This window comes from Chelmon rostratus, chromosome 5, assembly GCF_017976325.1.
Source record: "Chelmon rostratus isolate fCheRos1 chromosome 5, fCheRos1.pri, whole genome shotgun sequence".
In the NCBI taxonomy this organism is placed as follows: domain Eukaryota; kingdom Metazoa; phylum Chordata; class Actinopteri; order Chaetodontiformes; family Chaetodontidae; genus Chelmon; species Chelmon rostratus.
Window position 1 is genome coordinate 3,166,840 of NC_055662.1, and position 18,309 is coordinate 3,185,148.

An 18,309-nucleotide genomic window follows, 5' to 3' on the forward strand; every position below is an offset into this window, starting at 1 on the left:
TATATTTCTTTTGAGTTTGTAAGATATATTTTATTTTTGCCGTTGTCAGAAGTGAAAAACATCTTGCAACCTGATTAATTGTGGTTTTATGATGACAGGTAACATGACAGGCTATGGACAATCAAGACTCAATGATGGATGATTGCTGAACCTGATGTGATGATCTCTGCAACAGATTACTGGCCAATAATTGGCCATGCATGATAAATAATGTTCAGTGCTTGTATAATTCCAGGTCTGTGGACGGTGAAGCTGCAGTTTCTGACTATGTCACGCCCACTGTCTCTTAGCCTGAAAGAGTTTTCCTTCCCCCCCCCCCCCCCCCCCCCTTCTTCTTTTTTCCCTCCTTTGGATTCATCGCTTCAATAGACGATCTCTGAAGAGGGCAGCCGCTCAGACGGAGGAAGTGGAGCCGTTAGATCGCTCCGTTATCCTTAGAATAAAAACTACAATAGAACTTCTGTTCGGAAGACAGTTTCTCATTATAACATGCACGTATTCTGAAATGAATGCACAGAAGCAACTATAACATTTTATTTACTGTTAAATTATTATTTGTGTCTTTTCAATTCTATCTTTTAGGGTGTTAACATCTTTTCAGGACAATGAAAATGATGGAAAATGAAATAAAAATAAACCACCACTGATTACAATTGTATTTTTTACTTTTTAAAATGTTTTCATACATTAAAGTCAAGCTTACTTTCTTTTATAACTCCTTGTAGGGCACTTAAGAAGAGTGAGTTGCTTTTTCAGCATTATCACCAATAACAATATGTGCATTAAAATGGGTGGTGGAGGTAGCAGTAGGAGTAATAGCAGCATAGCCTCTCACGCCCTGTATATGGCTTCAAATGTAATTCTACTGAAGAAAAATGGTCTTGTTATCCTTATTGTAGTATTGTAGGCCTATGTAACATATTATATTCTGTTTTTTTAATTGTATCGATATTTAAACATTAGATTCATTGTCAGGGAGCTCAATTCACTCTCTAAAATCAGATATTTGACATCATGCATTCAGTTACATAACTTTTAGTCTGTCAGGGAGAAAAACACAGAAGTTGCACCACAGACGAGTCTATAAATGTACTCTGTATTTCCATAATAACAGCCTCTGTACCTCTGCTTTGGTCCAGTGTGGTTTAACGTTCATCAGCTCATTGTGATCTCAACAGTGGCATCTAGTGGCAAATCTCGCATTCAGCCACTGCTGTAACCCGTTTTTTAAAACAGCTAAAGCTGGTTTTTATTTTTAAAAATTACCCTGGAGCAGGAGGGGCCGACTTTAAATGTTGTGTTTACAAACAACTGACTAATCCTACTTATTCTGCTTTTAATAAGAAAGAGTAAAGAAGAAAAAACACAGGCACACTCCTCTTTCCCCCCCAACTTCTTTTATTTTCTGTGGATATCACTGATGTTATTTTACATCTGTTTTTATGGGCAGTTTTTGATGAAACTTCACATCCTCTTCTCCTGGTCAGATAATCTGCTACATATACAGCACAGCAATATTCAATAGAGTATGTGATTAATACATTAATATCATACTCCATCAAGTATAACAAGTAGTAAAGACATTCAGTTTTTTGTTTGTTTGTTTGTTATCATCTACATCGTATTATGATGGTGAATAAATCAGCAAGTCTGACATGCACTGAGTCCTTCCAATATTTCCGCTTTTAACCATGAATGTCAAATAAATAATCAGTCATTGCGGGTTAAAGAAGGAGCCTTAAAAAACAGCTGTAGGCAAACATTTCTCAGTGGAAATGATTATATATTTAACATGGACAGTTCAGAATGTGCAGTGTGCAGGTACCTAAATGATCATTTTATGTTTAAGCATCAACATCAATAATGTTGTGCTCTAAAATGTTGTATTTTGCTCCTCGTGCAGAGGAGATGTTTCAGTCACAATGTAACAAGTCTTGACAGACCAGTCTCACGTCAAAGCATCTAACAGACCTGCCGAAGCACTGGATGACAGCATGCCAGTGCCACATTTTTGCCTCATCTACGCATGTGAAGTACATGTGTGCATTATTATTACCCCCTGCTGGTGCAGTACCAGCAGGGGGTAATAATAATAACAGCAGCAAAGGATGAACAGAGTATGAAGTTGCTCTTCATGGTTGCAGGAGGTTGGGGTTCATTGATGGGTCAGACACAGGACTTTCACCCAGGAGGCCGCGGTTCATTTCCTGTGTGAAACCACAGGTCTGCACTGACTTGTTTTAACTTAGGTACTCAAGTTAACGTACATCATGCACTGATGTACGTATCTTAACTTATGTAGTTAATGAACTTACTTTAACCCAGACCGTGATCTTTTCTTAAACCTAACCAATTAGTTTTGGTTCATAAACATAACCAAACTGCCACAGTCACCGGAAATAATTCACAGCAAGCTTTATTTTGAAAGTCTAACCACACATTGCACAGTTATTGTTGCTAACTTGACCTCAGAATGGGAACATGTTCTTTTCATGACAGGTAACACAAGCTTTGGCCTGTACTGGTCTACTTTCCTCTGTGCAACATGTCTGAAACCAAAATGACCACTGGATCACCACAATGTGACTGTGTGAACAGATTATGTCCCCACAGCATGGTACACATACAGACACACAAGCGCGCGCACACACACACACACATGTCTATACATTGAAACTGGGAGCTCAGTGTATGTTTCAGCAGTGGTTACCAGTCCAGGCAGCAAACAGTCTTACTGTTCATCTTCCAGGCAGAGGAGCACACAAGAGGAACAAAAAAAGTTGACCAGTGTAAAAAGTTCATAAACAGTAAAAAATGTATCTTTTATTACTGAATCCAATATTTACTCTTTCTATATTTGTTGCTGACGTTAGAAGGTAACAATTATAACACTCATTTCAGCTATAATCATTTTTGGGGTCTGAAATCAGGAAACAGGACCACTGAAACCAACAGATTCATCCGCCTCGAGAGGGGACCGGGCCACTTGCCAGGGTTGGTACCAGTCTGGGTTTTATTTTGAGAAAACAGGACACGTTCACTGGACACAGTTTGTCAGAAAATCTGCATTATGGGGAGGATCAGGCAATATAAGGACTGTCGATTAACCACGTATGAGTACAAGTTCACTGAGAAAAGTCTGCATGTCTCTTTACTCTGCAGCTTTGCAGGTCTCCTCAGGGATGGTGGACAACAGCTGAGAAAGAGGAGTGAAAAGAAAAATGCATTACGGCACTGAGAGCTCTAGCTTTTGTACAGCTTTGCAGCCTGCTTCTGCTTTGATGCTGTGTTGCTCTTTGGATGAAAAGTGTGACCTGAGATTCAGTTCCTGTCCCTCCACTGCTGGTCTGAGTCGACTCAAATGGCACAAAAAACATCCAAAACACTAATAAAATCAACATAAAACTGTTTCAAACAATCAGCTCTTTAAATGTCACACCAATCCACACATTTACATATCAGCCAGGCTTGTAATGCACCACATCACATCAGTGCGTGTCTGTGTGTTGTTTCAGGACATGAAACACAGATTTCTTTTTCACTGCATTGATGGCAGCTGGGAGCTAACAGGCAGTTTAATGTGAAGTAGGTAGACTCTGACTGTGAAAACACAAGTCAGAGTGACATTTGCTGCTAGCTCACATTAGCTTGGCTTTAGTCCATGAGGCAAAAAACTGAGCCACACAGGTGAGATGATCTGACGGGAAAATGGTGCAGCATACATTCAGTGAAGCCTCACAACAGCAGAACTGTGTGTGCTCCATGACGTAGACAGGTTCAGTGTGATGGCCGTCTGCACTGTAACGGGCATTTTCATAAACTCTGGACAATAAATGAAAAAATGGTGGGGAAAAAAGTCCAGTGACTATTAGTTAAAGTCAGATCAGTAGTTTGTTGGTTTGTACACTTCTGAAAGTACTCAGGTATTTATGTTTTATGGTTGGACTGACAAATTTATGTTGAATATTAGCCTCATAAGACCTCGTTGACCAGAGGTGAACTAGCTGCACAGTGTTCAGTCATTCACTGGTTGTGAATAACTGCAGATTGTAAATGTTGTCAATGGCGTCCTCGTCCTTCTTCTTCTTTGAGTTTCTGAATGTCAGTAGTTTCCTAAAGCTCCATCATCTCTTCCTGTAGCTCTTGCTGGGAGTTCATATCCTGTCCATGAGATTCATCTGTCAACTCCATCTCAGACTCACTCTGATTCTCATTTTGTTCTTCTCTTTGCCTTTTGTGAATCTTTTCTTTTTGCTCTTCTTTTTCATCCTGACGCTTCCTCTTCCTTATTGACGCTTCCTGATCCACATTGAGATCTTCCTTTAGTTTACGTCGTTGTGTTTGTCCTCTCTTGACACTTATTATTCTTCTGCTTTGTCTTTGAGATTGACCAGGATCAGGTCTTGGGTCAGTCTCCATTGGCTCCTGCGATTCTTCCTGACACTCAGCTCCTCTCACTGTGAGAGACTTAAGGGGTTCCACTGTGAGAGACTTGAAGGGTTCCACTGTGAGAGACTTGAAGGGTTCCTCTGGCGGCTCTCTCATTTCTTCTTTTACGTCTAGTTGTTGCGCTGCCTGCTGCTGTCCTCCTCCTCCTCCTCCTCCTCCTCCTCGTCCTCCTCGTCCTCCTCTGAGCTGTTGCTGTGTCTCCTCTGACTTCTCTTGAGTTTGATCAGAGTCAGCTCCTCTGTGAGTGTCCAGCCTCTCTTCCTGTCTCTCTTCACTCTCTCTCTCTGTTACCAGCTTGTTGAATCGCTCTGGCTGCTCTTTGGTTTCTTCCTGATTTCTCTGACAGTTTTTTCCTTTTTGTGTCTCTGACTGGAGCTCTTGGTTTGTTCTCTCTGCTGTGTCTGTCCTCTCTGTAGCTTCAGTCCTGACTGATGGAGGCTGATTTTCCCTCTCCTCCCTCTTTACCTGTATTTCATTAATTGTCCTCTTTTGGCTCTCTGCTGTCCTTTCTGTCATTCTTGTAACGTCACTCTGCTTTTCCTCCCCATCTTTTCCCTTCCTGTCTTCAAGTTTGTCTTCCTTTTTGTTGTCTTCTGACAGATGTTGGTTGCTGTCTTCTTTCTGTGTTTTTTCTTGCTTCTCTGACTGATGCTTATTCTCCATCCTCTCTTCCTTTGCCTCCTTCAGTGTCTCATCTTTCCTTTTGAAGATTTCCTCTGGCGACTCTCTCATTTCTTCTTTTGCGTGCAGTTGTTGCGCTGCATGCTGCTGTCCTCCTCCTCCTCCTCCTCCTCCTCCTTCTCCTCCTCCTGTGAGGTCTACCTTTATTTTTTCTTGCTTCTCTGACTGATGCTTATTCTCCATCCTCTCTTCCTCTGCCTCCTTCAGTGTCTCATCTTTCCTTTCTGTTGTGTTACTCTGATTTCTCTCCCCAGCTTTTTTACCCTCATGTTCTGTCCTACTCCCGTCCTGTGTTTTGTATTCTGTAACATGTTGGCTGCCGTTTCCTATCTGTGATTTGAGATCTCGCTCTTCTTCCCCGCTCTCTTTACTTTTCTGCATCTCTGACTGAAGCGACCTCTGGTTCTCCACCCTCTCTCTTTCTGCCTCTGTCTGCTTTGGTTCTGTCTGATTCTCCAGTTTCTTCTTCTGTCCCGTCAATCCAGAACCATCGTTCTCTGGCTCTTGCGGAGTCTCTTCTTCTTCCTGTACCTCCTGGTCAGTGTGGAGATTTTGTTGCTGCTGGTCTTTTCCTTCTGGATCCAGGACCACTGGAAGTCCTGAATCTTCTTTCACAGGGTTCGTTGTTTGCTCCTCTTCACCTTCGTCACAGCTGTTATTTGCTTGTCTTTCCACCACGTCCTGCATTTGGTCTGTTTCTCCTTCTGTTGGAGTCAGAGGTACTTTGTCATTATTGATAGATTTTATTCCTCTCTCTCCTCCTGCACTGTCCATGTCGTTTGTTTGCTCTGGTTTGGTCACAAGCTGAACTTGTTCAGTTTTACTTTCACCCACAAACTGGAGATCTTCATGTTCACTTTGAGAGTCGATCTTCTGCTCTGCTTTATTTTCCACATTACTCTCTTCTCCTCTTTCTGCCAGAAGTGCTACATCTTCTCCTCCTCCTTCCATCTCAAAATGGAGTCTTGTGTTATCACTTTTACATATGACCGTCTCGTCTTCCTGGGTGTGTTCACTTCCATCCTTCTTCTTTTCTGTGTGTATAGAGAAGCAGGAGAAACTGGTGAAGTTGGTGATGAAATTTTACTTCTTAGTATTTATGGCACGAAACTGAAGATACTTCAAATGACTAAAATTACTACTTCGACTAAAGAACTGCGAGGCTGCAACAGCACATGCAACATTTTGAAAGAAGTGAATTCATTTGTGACTCACTGAATGTCTTTTGTCTCCATTTCCACACAAAGACAGCTGTAAGAATAGCAAGCAAAGCAGCAGAGACAATGACTGAGCCAATAACAGCCAGCCAACTGCGAGAAGTATCAGGAGCACCAGGAGTACTGGGGACCACGAAGAAATGATCTGAAAAGGTGAAACACAGAACATGTTGTTCATATAAAATTTGAACAGAGACTTCTCAGTGACCACATCATCAACATGGAAATATTTACCTGGAACATGGATGTGTGTCTCTCTGGTCTCGTTGATGTCCTTCTGTTGGACTCGACAGGTGAACTTGTTGCTGTGTCTCTTCTCCACAGTCACTGAGCTGCGGACAGTAAAGAGGCCATCAGGACCTCTGACTGTCTCTGCAGGTCCAGCAGAGAGGAAGTGTCCCTCATCATCCAGCCAAAACACCTCAGGCTCTGGATACCAGCCTTTAGACTCACACTCTAACACTCCACTGCTGTTTTGGGTCATCTGGATGACAGGCGAGGACACAGCACCTGAAGATGAGACAGAAGTTTCTAAAGACCAAAGGTAGCCTCATATTACAGAACTCATTTATTCACTTATTTCAGACAGACACTCTGTGGGTTGTGGCTTGTGGAGGTGGAGTTGAAGTGTTAGCAACCGTTAAAGGTGAATCTTGTCATATAACTGCTCTGTCGATGCAGTGGAAAGGTGCAAATATATTTTAAATTAGCGCTACATGACCAGAGAAAACACAGCCAAAGGGCGGTGGTATTCCCTTTCACTCAGACGGAGAAAACCTACAACAAGCCGAGTGCACTGCGAGCCTTCAAGGCCACTCCCAGGCTGCTTCTATTGGACAGGCTTGAGCAGAGCTTCCAGACCGCACCAGCAATCATCACTTGCCCTGCTCATGCAGCTTCACGGCCAGCTAACATTGCACTGATGCCCAGACATTCAAAGGCAGCTGCAGTCACCCAGTTACAAAGCTGACAGACCTCTGGGTGTGAGGGTGGACTGTGCAAAAAATGTGCAATCATTTTTATTGATTTTGCAGAGTCAGGTACAGTGGTATTAATAAAAATGTTCATCTTGGTATTTTCAAGTAACACCAGGCTGTCACAATACTCTTGACAAGCATCAGTGAGGGAAATGAGAGATTTTTTGCCCTGGGTTTTGCTTCTCAGGCAACAGGCTGCTGCTGTACCCTCTCATTGGAGGAGGTCATATCTGCAACCTCATGACATTTTCATGTTTTTAAGAGCATTGCTCAAAAAGCCTACTTCTTCCTCATAATTTCTTTCATTATATTTTGTAGAGCATATAAAATCATGCAATAGGTTTCCAAATTATCATTGTCAGGAAATGTTTATGATAAATTTTGTAACAAATTCAACCTCCAACTTGCGTCTGAATGAACAGAAATACCTGTTGAATATTGACAGGTCCAGCACCCACTCGTATATTACTACTACCTAAATCCTGTCTTGTTCTGAGCAAAACAATTTCTTAATAAAATCAAATTTCAACAAAATAGCCTTACCCACAACAAGCTGAACAGTAGAGGCTCTATTCAATGCTGGCATGAAGCATCGATATCTTCCCTCATCATGTATTTTCACTTTGGAGAGTTTCAGAGAAATGTTTCCATGCTTCAGTTCATCAGTGAACAGCGATGATCTTCCCTGGTAGGATGGATGTTTTTTGCTCTGTAGTTCCACACCGTCACGCCACACGAGGACAAATCTGCGGTCCGAGTCATGTCTCGCCCACTCCAGAGTCATGTCAAAAGCATTCATGGCAGGCTTCAGGTAACATGGCAAAATGATGTCCTCACCAACTGTTGCCACTATCGGCTGAGATGGGCCGATCAGCTCAGACTGACCTGAAAACAATGAAATTAGAATTTTTTGATTTCTACAGAGCAGGCAAAATGCAATTGTTACTCGCATTTGTAGGACAACTGTATGTCCAGTTCAACATCTACACACTAACTTCACTAGACTGTTGGCGATGTTTGCAATTCACCTCTACATGAGTGTATCAGGGCGAGGAAGACAACAGTGTGGGAAACCAGGACAGTGAAGGCACCACACTGAAACATAAGGGACTGTCTGTCCTTTGCATGAAGTGTGCTGGAGTTCTGGAAACAGAAACAAAGCAGAATGAAAAGTTTAGGAGGACGATCAAAGAGAAAAATCCTGACTGCACTGAACTCCAGTGCTCTTTGTCTTGATTCAACAAACTGTCACGAAGCTGTACTTCTATAACACGTGGTCACCTGGTCTCTCCTCGGCCCGGCCATCACTCCTCCTGGACAACTCTGGGATGCTCTTCAGAGACGTCACAGAATACTGCAGGATGAGAGAGACAGAGGAAAAAAAAGAGTGAGACATGTCAGTAAACTGCACACAGCAGTGCAGCAGCTGTGCAAAGCAGTTCTATTGAGATATTAGTTAACTGCAGCAGCAGCTTCGCTGCTCTCACCGCAGACACACTGTAACATGGAGCAGTTAGACAGCTGTAGCTTCCAGCTGTGTGATGAAACACTCACACAGTGACCAGGTTTATACACTGAGCTCAAACTAATGCTGTCTCTGTAAATAATGTTCAAACTGTTCAGGGAGGTGTTGATTCAACATCATGGTTATTTTGGAGGCTGCAGTTTGTGCTGCTGCTGCTCAATCATTTTGTGTGATCCTGACAAGGTTTTTGATCGAGAGACGTTTTTCACTTTTCAAACTTTAGATTTATATGAACATTCATAGTCAACCACACCATGTGACAGCGGAGTCGCTCAGTGGCGCCCTCTGCTGGTCAATTCACGTTCATGACACAGTTCATGTTCATGTGCGGTGAAACAGTAATCACGGTTTGAGTGTGAATCCAAGCGTGAGTTTGAGCGACTGTTCAACCTGATATTATAACACTCAAACAATTACATATGTTCAGTTAAATGTGCACTCTGTGTCCTTCACTGCACACTTCGACCTCACTGGACTGTTCAGTTTCACTTTCATTTGTAACAGAAAGACAGATAATATGAATAAAATACGCAGTAGATCCACAGTGAAACTGTATTTGAAGCTTTAAGCCTGCAGGAAGTAAAAAAGACTGTTTAAAGTATCGGAGCCTCGGTCCATTTTCCATAAATGACGACCACATTAACAGCTTGTGATTTGCATAACGGACTCATTTGACCCACTGAATTGAAAAATAACCTCAGAATAACCTGCAGGCTCTAAAAGTCGTTATCCGGTTGAAATGTGAACTGATGAAATCCTTTATAAAACATATTCTCAATCATTTCCTTCATGCTTTAACTTTGAATGAAGGTGTGTCAGACGCTCCCCAGAGGGAAACATCTGCCGCACACAGGTGACCACACGGCGGTTTACCTGTAAAAACTGGCAAATCAAAGAAAAGCATTCGCCTCTTTTAAACATGATAAAAAGACCAAGCCAAGAACGTGATCCAAACCATTTACTGAAACATCTGCAAACCTGTTGTCTGTTTCTGAGAGTCTCCGGTCCGCAGCTCCACTGTCAAAGTCCAAAAAGGGGCTCCTTCCGGTCACCTGGATTAAAAGGTGTGTTCATGTTTCAGCGGCCTCACGCGCTTCAGTGGAAGACTTTCCGGTGTTTATCATGAATGAAGGATTATGCTGCACAGTGTTCATGCTGTCTGTCTTTAATATAAGATATTTTGGCGTTTGAATTTTAAAAATGGCTCAGGATATAAAAGGGGCCATCACATTAACGTTGATCTGTGAGCTTTGCCTTTTAGTAAAATGACTTGATGGCTTATTAACAGCAGAGGGCAGAGTTTGACTTCTCATAAATCTACAATCTACAGAATGTGAATGAGAAAAGTTCAGATTCTTTACTTCAGTGAAAGTAGGCTGCTGATAGCACACTGACAACACTCCACTACAAGTCCACCTTTCTCATGTAAGTATGATCAGATCAATGGATTTAAAGTATTAGAAGAAAAAGTCAAGTTTTGGATTAATATTACTGCTGCATGAATGTGTGTGTTGCATTTTACTGCTGTAGATCTTTATGGCTGTGGTAATTTGAAAACTATTGGGTAGTTGAATCTACAACAATGCTTCATATTCTGTAAAACCATCATGTGTTTGTAGCATCTCTGTCCTGTGAGTCTGCTTTTCATGAGCTCAGAGAAACTGTTTTCAGCTTTTTGATGATGTATTTTCAAGCTGATCCAGGAGATTTTAATTTCTTAAGAAGTCGGAGAGCCTTCTCAACCCCTGTAGCCTTCTCAAGCCTGTAGTTAACACTGAAAAGATAGACAGCTGAGGCAAAGCTGGACCTCCAGGCCTGCTTGGACAGCACATACTGAAGGGTTTTTGAGACAACAGATCTGGATGAACTCACTGACACTGTGACATCTTACGCTAGTGTTTGTGAGGATGTGTGCTGCCTCTTCAAGAGGCAGAAGATCAGGAAAGCGTCAGGCATCTTAAAGGAGACCCGTTAAACTCTTGAAGTTTGGAGACGACACCACAGTCACTGGCCGCACCTGAGACGGTCTTGAGTCTGCATACAGACGGGAGGGTGAACAGCTGGTCCTCTGGTGCAGCCAGAACAACCTGGAGCTGAACACTTCTGAAACTGTGGAGGCGACAGTGGACAACACTGGACAACACTGCCCCCCATCACCATCCTCAACAACACTGTTTCCTCTGTGGTAACCTTAAAATCACTGGTGCCAACCTGCCCTCCATTCAGGACTTACACACCTCCAGACTGAGAAAACAGGCAGGAGGTGGAACTGCAGACTCGTCACATCCTGGACACAACTTCTTCCAGCTGCTGCCCTCTGGTAGGTGCAACAGATCAGTGAACACTAAAATAAAAAACAACAACAGGTAATACTTTACGCTCTGCCATGAAGTACTACAACAAAAGGAAAAGGCTGTGAGGGACTTCAAGTCTTTTTATGAGTGAGATCCATTTTGGAGGATCCAGTCATTTCATTGATGATGAGCCTCCCAGATGGGGTCTGACATCAAGAAACAGGACCACTGAACCAACAGATTCACCTGCCTCATGGTGGGACTGGGCGTTTTGCCCTGCTTGGTGCCAGTCTGGGTTTTATTGTGAGATGACAGGCCACTTTCACTGGACCCAGTTTGTCTTCAGATCTCCATTATGCGAAGCATCGAGCAATATAAGGACTGTAGATTAGCTTTTTGTACAACTTTGAGCCTGTTTCTGCTTTGATACTCTGTTGCTCTTTGGATAAAAAGTATGATGCTTCGACAGAGGACCTGAGATTCAGTTCCTGTCCCTCCACTGCTGGTCTGAATCGACTCAAATGGCACAGCTGGGTAGAGAACAGCAGCAGCACTGAATCACTGAGTGAGCAGGTAAGTGCTTACTATCGGCCGATATGAGCCAACATCACAGAGTTTTCATAGCCAGGAAAACAGATCTAGAATCTTGGCTTTTACACAGCAGGACTTTAAATCTGTTTGCAAAACAGATTCTGTTTGCAAAACAGATTTAAATCAGTTTGATTTCAGTACCGACTTTATTTATTCACATACTGCAACACTAATTCATGACCTGATCTCAAACTGCACATTGAATAAAAATGTCCTGTATAAATTCTCTTGAAGGAGTGAGACAAACATATCAAAGTATGAAAAAAGCTGCACAGTGTTCAGTCATTCACTGGTTGTGAATAACTGCAGATTGTAAATGTTGTCAATGGCGTCCTCGTCCTTCTTCTTCTTTGAGTTTCTGAATGTCAGTAGTTTCCTAAAGCTCCATCATCTCTTCCTGTAGCTCTTGTTGGGAGTTCATATCCCATCCACGAGCTTCATCTGTCAACTCCATCTCAGACTCACTCTGATTCTCATTTTGTTCTTCTCTTTGCCTTTTGTGAATCTTTTCTTTTTGCTCTTCTTTTTCATCCTGATGCTTCTTCTTCCTGACTGACTGTTGCTGATCCACATTAAGATCTTCCTTTAGTTTACGTCGTCGTTTTTGTTCACTCTTGACACTTATTATTCTTCTGCTTTGTCTTTGAGATTGACCAGGATCAGGTCTTGTGTCAGTCTCCATTGGCTCCAGCGATTCTTCCTGACACTCAGCTCCTCTCACTGTGAGAGACTTGAAGGGTTCCACTGTGAGAGACTTGAAGGGTTCCTCTGGCGGCTCTCTCATTTCTTCTTTTACGTCTAGTTGTTGCGCTGCCTGCGGCTGTCCTCCTCGTCCTCCTCCTCCTCCTTGTCCTCTTCCTCGTCGTCGTCGTCCTCCTCGTCCTTGTCGTCCTCCTCTGAGCTGTTGCTGTGTCTCCTCTGACTTCTCTTGAGTTTGATCAGAGTCAGCTCCTCTGTGAGTGTCCAGCCTCTCTTCCTGTCTCTCTTCACTCTCTCTCTCTGTTACCAGCTTGTTGAATCGCTCTGGCTGCTCTTTGGTTTCTTCCTGATTTCTCTGACAGTTTTTTCCTTTTTGTGTCTCTGACTGGAGCTCTTGGTTTGTTCTCTCTGCTGTGTCTGTCCTCTCTGTAGCTTCAGTCCTGACTGATGGAGGCTGATTTTCCCTCTCCTCCCTCTTTACCTGTATTTCATTAATTGTCCTCTTTTGGCTCTCTGCTGTCCTTTCTGTCATTCTTGTAACGTCACTCTGCTTTTCCTCCCCATCTTTTCCCTTCCTGTCTTCAAGTTTGTCTTCCTTTTTGTTGTCTTCTGACAGATGTTGGTTGCTGTCTTCTTTCTGTGTTTTTTCTTGCTTCTCTGACTGATGCTTATTCTCCATCCTCTCTTCCTCTGCCTCCTTCAATGTCTCATCTTTCCTTTTGAAGATTTCCTCTGGCGACTCTCTCATTTCTTCTTTTGCGTGCAGTTGTTGCGCTGCATGCTGCTGTCCTCCTCGTCCTCGTCCTCCTCCTCCTCCTTCTCCTCCTCCTGTGAGGTCTACCTTTATTTTTTCTTGCTTCTCTGACTGATGCTTATTCTCCATCCTCTCTTCCTCTGCCTCCTTCAGTGTCTCATCTTTCCTTTCTGTTGTGTTACTCTGATTTCTCTCCCCAGCGTTTTTACCCTCATGTTCTGTTCTGCTCCCGTCCTGTGTTTTGTCTTCTGAAAGATGTTGGCTGCCGTTTCCTGTCTGTGATTTGAGCTCTCGCTCTTCTTCCTCACTCTCTTTACTTTTCTGCAGCTCTGACTGAAGAGACCTCTGGTTCTCCACCCTCTCTCTTTCTGCCTCTGGCTGCTTTGGTTCTGTCTGATTCTCCTGTTTCTTCTTCTGTCCCGTCAATCCAGAACCATCGTTCTCTGGCTCTTGCGGAGTCTCTTCTTCTTCCTGTACCTCCTGGTCAGTGTGGAGATTTTGTTGCTGCTGGTCTTTTCCTTCTGGATCCAGGACCACTGGAAGTCCTGAATCTTCTTTCACAGGGTTCGTTGTTTGCTCCTCTTCACCTTCGTCACAGTTGTTATTTACTTGTCTTTCCACCACGTCCTGCATTTGGTCTGTTTCTCCTTCTGTTGGAGTCAGAGGTACTTTGTCATTATTGATAGATTTTATTCCTCTCTCTCCTCCTGCACTGTCCATGTCGTTTGTTTGCTCTGGTTTGGTCACAAGATGAACTCGTTCAGTTTCACTTTCAGCCACAAACTGGAGATCTTCATGTTCACTTTGAGAGTCGATCTTCTGCTCTGCTTTATTTTCCACATTACTCTCTTCTCCTCTTTCTGCCAGAAGTGCTACATCTTCTCCTTCCATCACATCCTGTGTTATCACTTCTAATGGGACTGTCTTTTCTTCCTGGGTGTGTTCACTTCCATCCTTCTTCTTTCCTGTGTGCATAGAGAAGCAGGAGAAACTGGTGAAGTCGGTGATGAAATGTTCTGTCATAGTGTTAATGGCATGAAGCTGAAGATACTTCAAATCACTAAAATTACTACTTCGACTAAAGAACTGCAAGAAGTGAATTCATTTGTGACTCACTGAATTTCTTTTGTCTCCATTTCCACATAGCAAAGACAGCTGTAAGAATAGCGAGCAAAGCAGCACAGCCAATGACTGAGCCAATAACAGCCAGCCGACCAGTATCAGAATGATCTGAAAAGGTGAAACACAGAACATGTTGTTCATATAAAATTTGAACAGAGACTTCTCAGTGACCACATCATCAACATGGAAATATTTACCTGGAACATGGATGTGTGTCTCTCTGGTCTTGTTGATGTCCTTCTGTTGGACTCGACAGGTGAACTTGTTGCTGTGTCTCTTCTCCACAGTCACTGAGCTGCGGACAGTAAAGAGGCCATCAGGACCTCTGACTGTCTCTGCAGGTCCAGCAGAGAGGAAGTGTCCCTCATCGTCCAGCCAAAACACCTCAGGCTCTGGATACCAGCCTTTAGACTCACACTCTAACACTCCACTGCTGTTTATGGTCATCTGGACAACAGGCGAGGACACAGCACCTGAAGATGAGACAGAAGTTTCTAAAGACCAAAGGTAGCCTCATATTACAGAACTCATTTATTCACTTATTTCAGACAGACACTCTGTGGGTTGTGGCTTGTGGAGGTGGAGTTGAAGAGTTAGCGACCGTTAAAGGGGAATCTTGTCATATACAGTTGAGGACAAAATTATTCGCCCCCCTATGAAATCTTAAGTTTATTCAAGATTTTCCCAAGTACATTTTTTTAACAGAGAAAGGAATTTTTAACAGAACATTTCTGAACATACTGTTTTTCATTAGAAGGCACAATTATTTATATTTGCACACCAAAACATAATTATTTAAGAAAAAGCTAAAATGACCAGGGACACAATTATTAGCCCACTTTAAGAAATGACCATTTATTAAGTCATCGCACAAGCCACTTTTGTGCAGTGATGTGCTTCATCTCCACAGGTGATGTGCTTCAAGGTGATCAGGTGAAATAGGTGATTTTACTTAACAATTAGGTTAAAACATGGTATAAAAGCCTCAGTATGGGTCGGCGAACAGGTGTTGTTGCTGTCCCCTGACAGTGTGAGGGGGACACTCAGCAGGATCAACGCTCGCAAAGCTTCTGGTCCTGACAACATTCCTGGTCGCGTGCTGAGGAACTGTGCTGGAGAGCTCACGGATGTCTTCACAGACATCTTCAACATCTCGCTGAGCCAAGCTGTTGTCCCCACATGCTTCAAAACCACCACCATTATCCCTGTCCCGAACAAGTCGTCGCCCTCCTGTTTCAACGACTACCGTCCGGTAGCACTCACCCCCATCCTCATGAAGTGCTTCGAACGGCTAGTGATGAAACACATCAAGACTGTCCTCCCACCTTCCCTGGACCCCTTCCAGTTTGCTTATCGGCCCAACCGCTCGACCGATGAGTGGACAAAAAAGACTCTTACGTCAGAATGCTGTTCATAGACTTCAGCTCAGCATTCAACACAATCATCCCACGACAGCTCATCGCAAAACTGGACCAGCTGGGATTAAACACCTCTATGTGCAACTGGCTGCTGGACTTCCTGACTGGGAGACCTCAGGCAGTTCAGGTCGGCAGGAACACATCCAGCACCACCACACTGAACACAGGGGCCCCCCAAGGATGTGTGCTGAGCCCCTTCTTCTTCACTCTGCTGACCCACGACTGCGCACCGTCGCAGAGCTCCAACCTCCTCGTCAAGTTCGCCGATGACACAACTGTGGTGGGTCTCATCAGCAACGACGACCATCAATGGTGCTACGGTGGAGAGGGTAAGCAGCACCAAATTCCTGGGTGTGCACGTCACTGAGGACCAACACCACATCGCTGGCCAAGAAAGCGAACCAACGCCTCTACTTCCTCCGCAAACTGAGGAAAGCTAGAGCCCCGGCCCCCATCATGCACACCTTCTACAGAGGCACCATCGAGAGCATCCTGACCAGCAGCATCACCGTGTGGTATGGCGCCTGCTCCACGTCCTGCAGGAAGAACCTCCAGCGCATCGTGAGAGCAGCTGAGAAGATCGTCGGTGCTTCTCTCCCCTCCCTCCATGACCTCTACACCTCCCGCCTCACTCGCAAAAGCCCTCTGCATTGCGAGAGACCCCACCCACCCGTCACACAGCCTCTTCAGCCTGCTGCCATTGCAGAGTCTGTGGGCCAAGACCAGCAGACTGCGGGACAGCTTCGTCCACCAGGCTGTCAGGATGCTGAACTCTCTCCCTGCTCTCCCCCTCCTTCACACAAACACACAACCTGGACTATAACTCTGTGCTGCCCCCCCCCAAACACACACACACACACACACACACACACACACACACACACACACACACACACACCCTGGACTCTGAAATGCCCCCACCACACACACACACACACACACACACACACACACACACACACACACACACACCCTGGACTCTGAAATGCCCCCACCACACACACACACACACACACACACACACCCTGGACTCTGAAATGCCCCCACCACACACACACACACACACACACACACACACACACACACACACACACACACACACACGTATACACCCTGGACTCTACAAACTCTCTCTCACTGATGTGAACCCCTCCCCTCAGGCACACAGTCCATTTATTCACCACCAGTCGTTTAGCTAATTCTTTTTGCACTACTGTTTACATTTGCACTATTACATTCTCTTCATGTTTCATTGTTTAGATTGCACAGTTTTTCTTACTTAGATTATATAGTTTTTATTTAGATTGTACAGTTTTTATTTATCTCTTTTTAATATATGTCCTGTCACAAAAGGTTGAAGAGTAACGCAATTTCGATTCTCTGTTTGTCCTGTACATACTGCAGAATTGACAATAAAGCTGACTTTGACTTTGACTTTTGACTTTGATTGAGCTGTCAGTTGAGAAAGCACCATGCCGAAACCGAAGGAAATCAGTTTGGACCTGAGAAAAAGAATTATTGATGCACACAAAACAGGAGAAGGATATACAAAGCTATCCAAGCGTTTCCAAGTGTCAAGAACTGGAGTGAGAGGTATAATCCAGAAATTCAAAGATAGCCACAAGCGTGTCTTATGGTCTGATGAGACTAAACTAGAGCTCTTTGGCCATAGAGACACTGCGTACGTTTGGAGAAAAAAGGGATAGGCATTTAACCCAAAGAACACCATCCCCACAGTGAAACACGGTGGTGGGAGTACTATGCTCTGGGGATGGTTTAGTGCGGAACTGGAAATCTTGTCAAGGTGGAAGGACTCATGAATAAAGAAAAATATGTGGAGATTTTGAAAGAAAACCTTAAGCAGTCAGCAGTAAAACTGGGTATGAGTCGTTGCTTCATCTTCCAACATGACAACGATCCTAAACACACATGGCTCTTGGTGAAGAACTATCTCCAGAAGACCAAGATGAATGTAATTGAATGGCCTGCACAAAGCCCTGATTGAAAGTATGTGGGGTGACCTTAAGAAAAATGTTCATGCTAGAAGACCATCAAATCTGGAGGAACTTGAGAGATTTGCCAAAGAAGAATGGGCTGGGATTCCTCAAAAGAAGTGTCAGAGACTTGTTGAAAACTACACCAAAGGACTGCAGGCAGTTATCCAGCCAAAAGGACACACAACTGACTATTAGAATGTGGGGGGATAATAATTTTGACCCTGGTAGTTTTTGTGTTTTGTGGAATATTTTAATTTCTGTGTGCAAAATAAAATAATGTAAGCATTATTTAAAAGCACTTGGGAAAATCTTGAAGAAACTTAAGATTTCATAGGGGGGCTAATAATTTTGTCCTCAACTGTAACTGCTCTGTCTATGTCTAGAAAGGTGCAAATATATTTTAAATTAGCGCTACATGACCAGAGAAAACACAGCCAAAGGGAGGTGGTATTCCCTTTCACTCAGACGGAGAAAACCTACAACAAGCAGAGTGCACTGCGAGCCTTCAAGGCCACTCCCAGGCTGCTTCTATTGGACAGGCTTGAGCAGAGCTTCCAGACCGCACCAGCAATCATCACTTGCCCT

At 43.7% G+C, this 18,309-nt stretch overlaps 1 protein-coding gene across 4 annotated transcripts in view; it reads right to left on the reverse strand.

Annotated features, from left to right (window-relative positions):
• Positions 1 to 2,990: 2,990 nt before the first annotated feature.
• Positions 2,991 to 18,309, reverse strand: part of LOC121607176 (trichohyalin-like) — a 44,013-nt gene continuing 28,694 nt past the window's right edge. For all 4 annotated transcript variants that reach the window (XM_041937878.1, XM_041937880.1, XM_041937879.1 and 1 more), the window contains 4 exons: positions 14,507 to 14,782; positions 14,304 to 14,417; positions 12,123 to 14,152; positions 2,991 to 4,173 (listed from right to left, as the gene is read on the reverse strand). In XM_041937878.1, the coding sequence (XP_041793812.1) occupies positions 4,114 to 4,173; positions 12,123 to 14,152; positions 14,304 to 14,417; positions 14,507 to 14,782 (2,480 nt within the window). In that variant the 3' untranslated portion in view covers positions 2,991 to 4,113. The remainder of the gene's footprint in view (positions 4,174 to 12,122; positions 14,153 to 14,303; positions 14,418 to 14,506; positions 14,783 to 18,309) is intronic.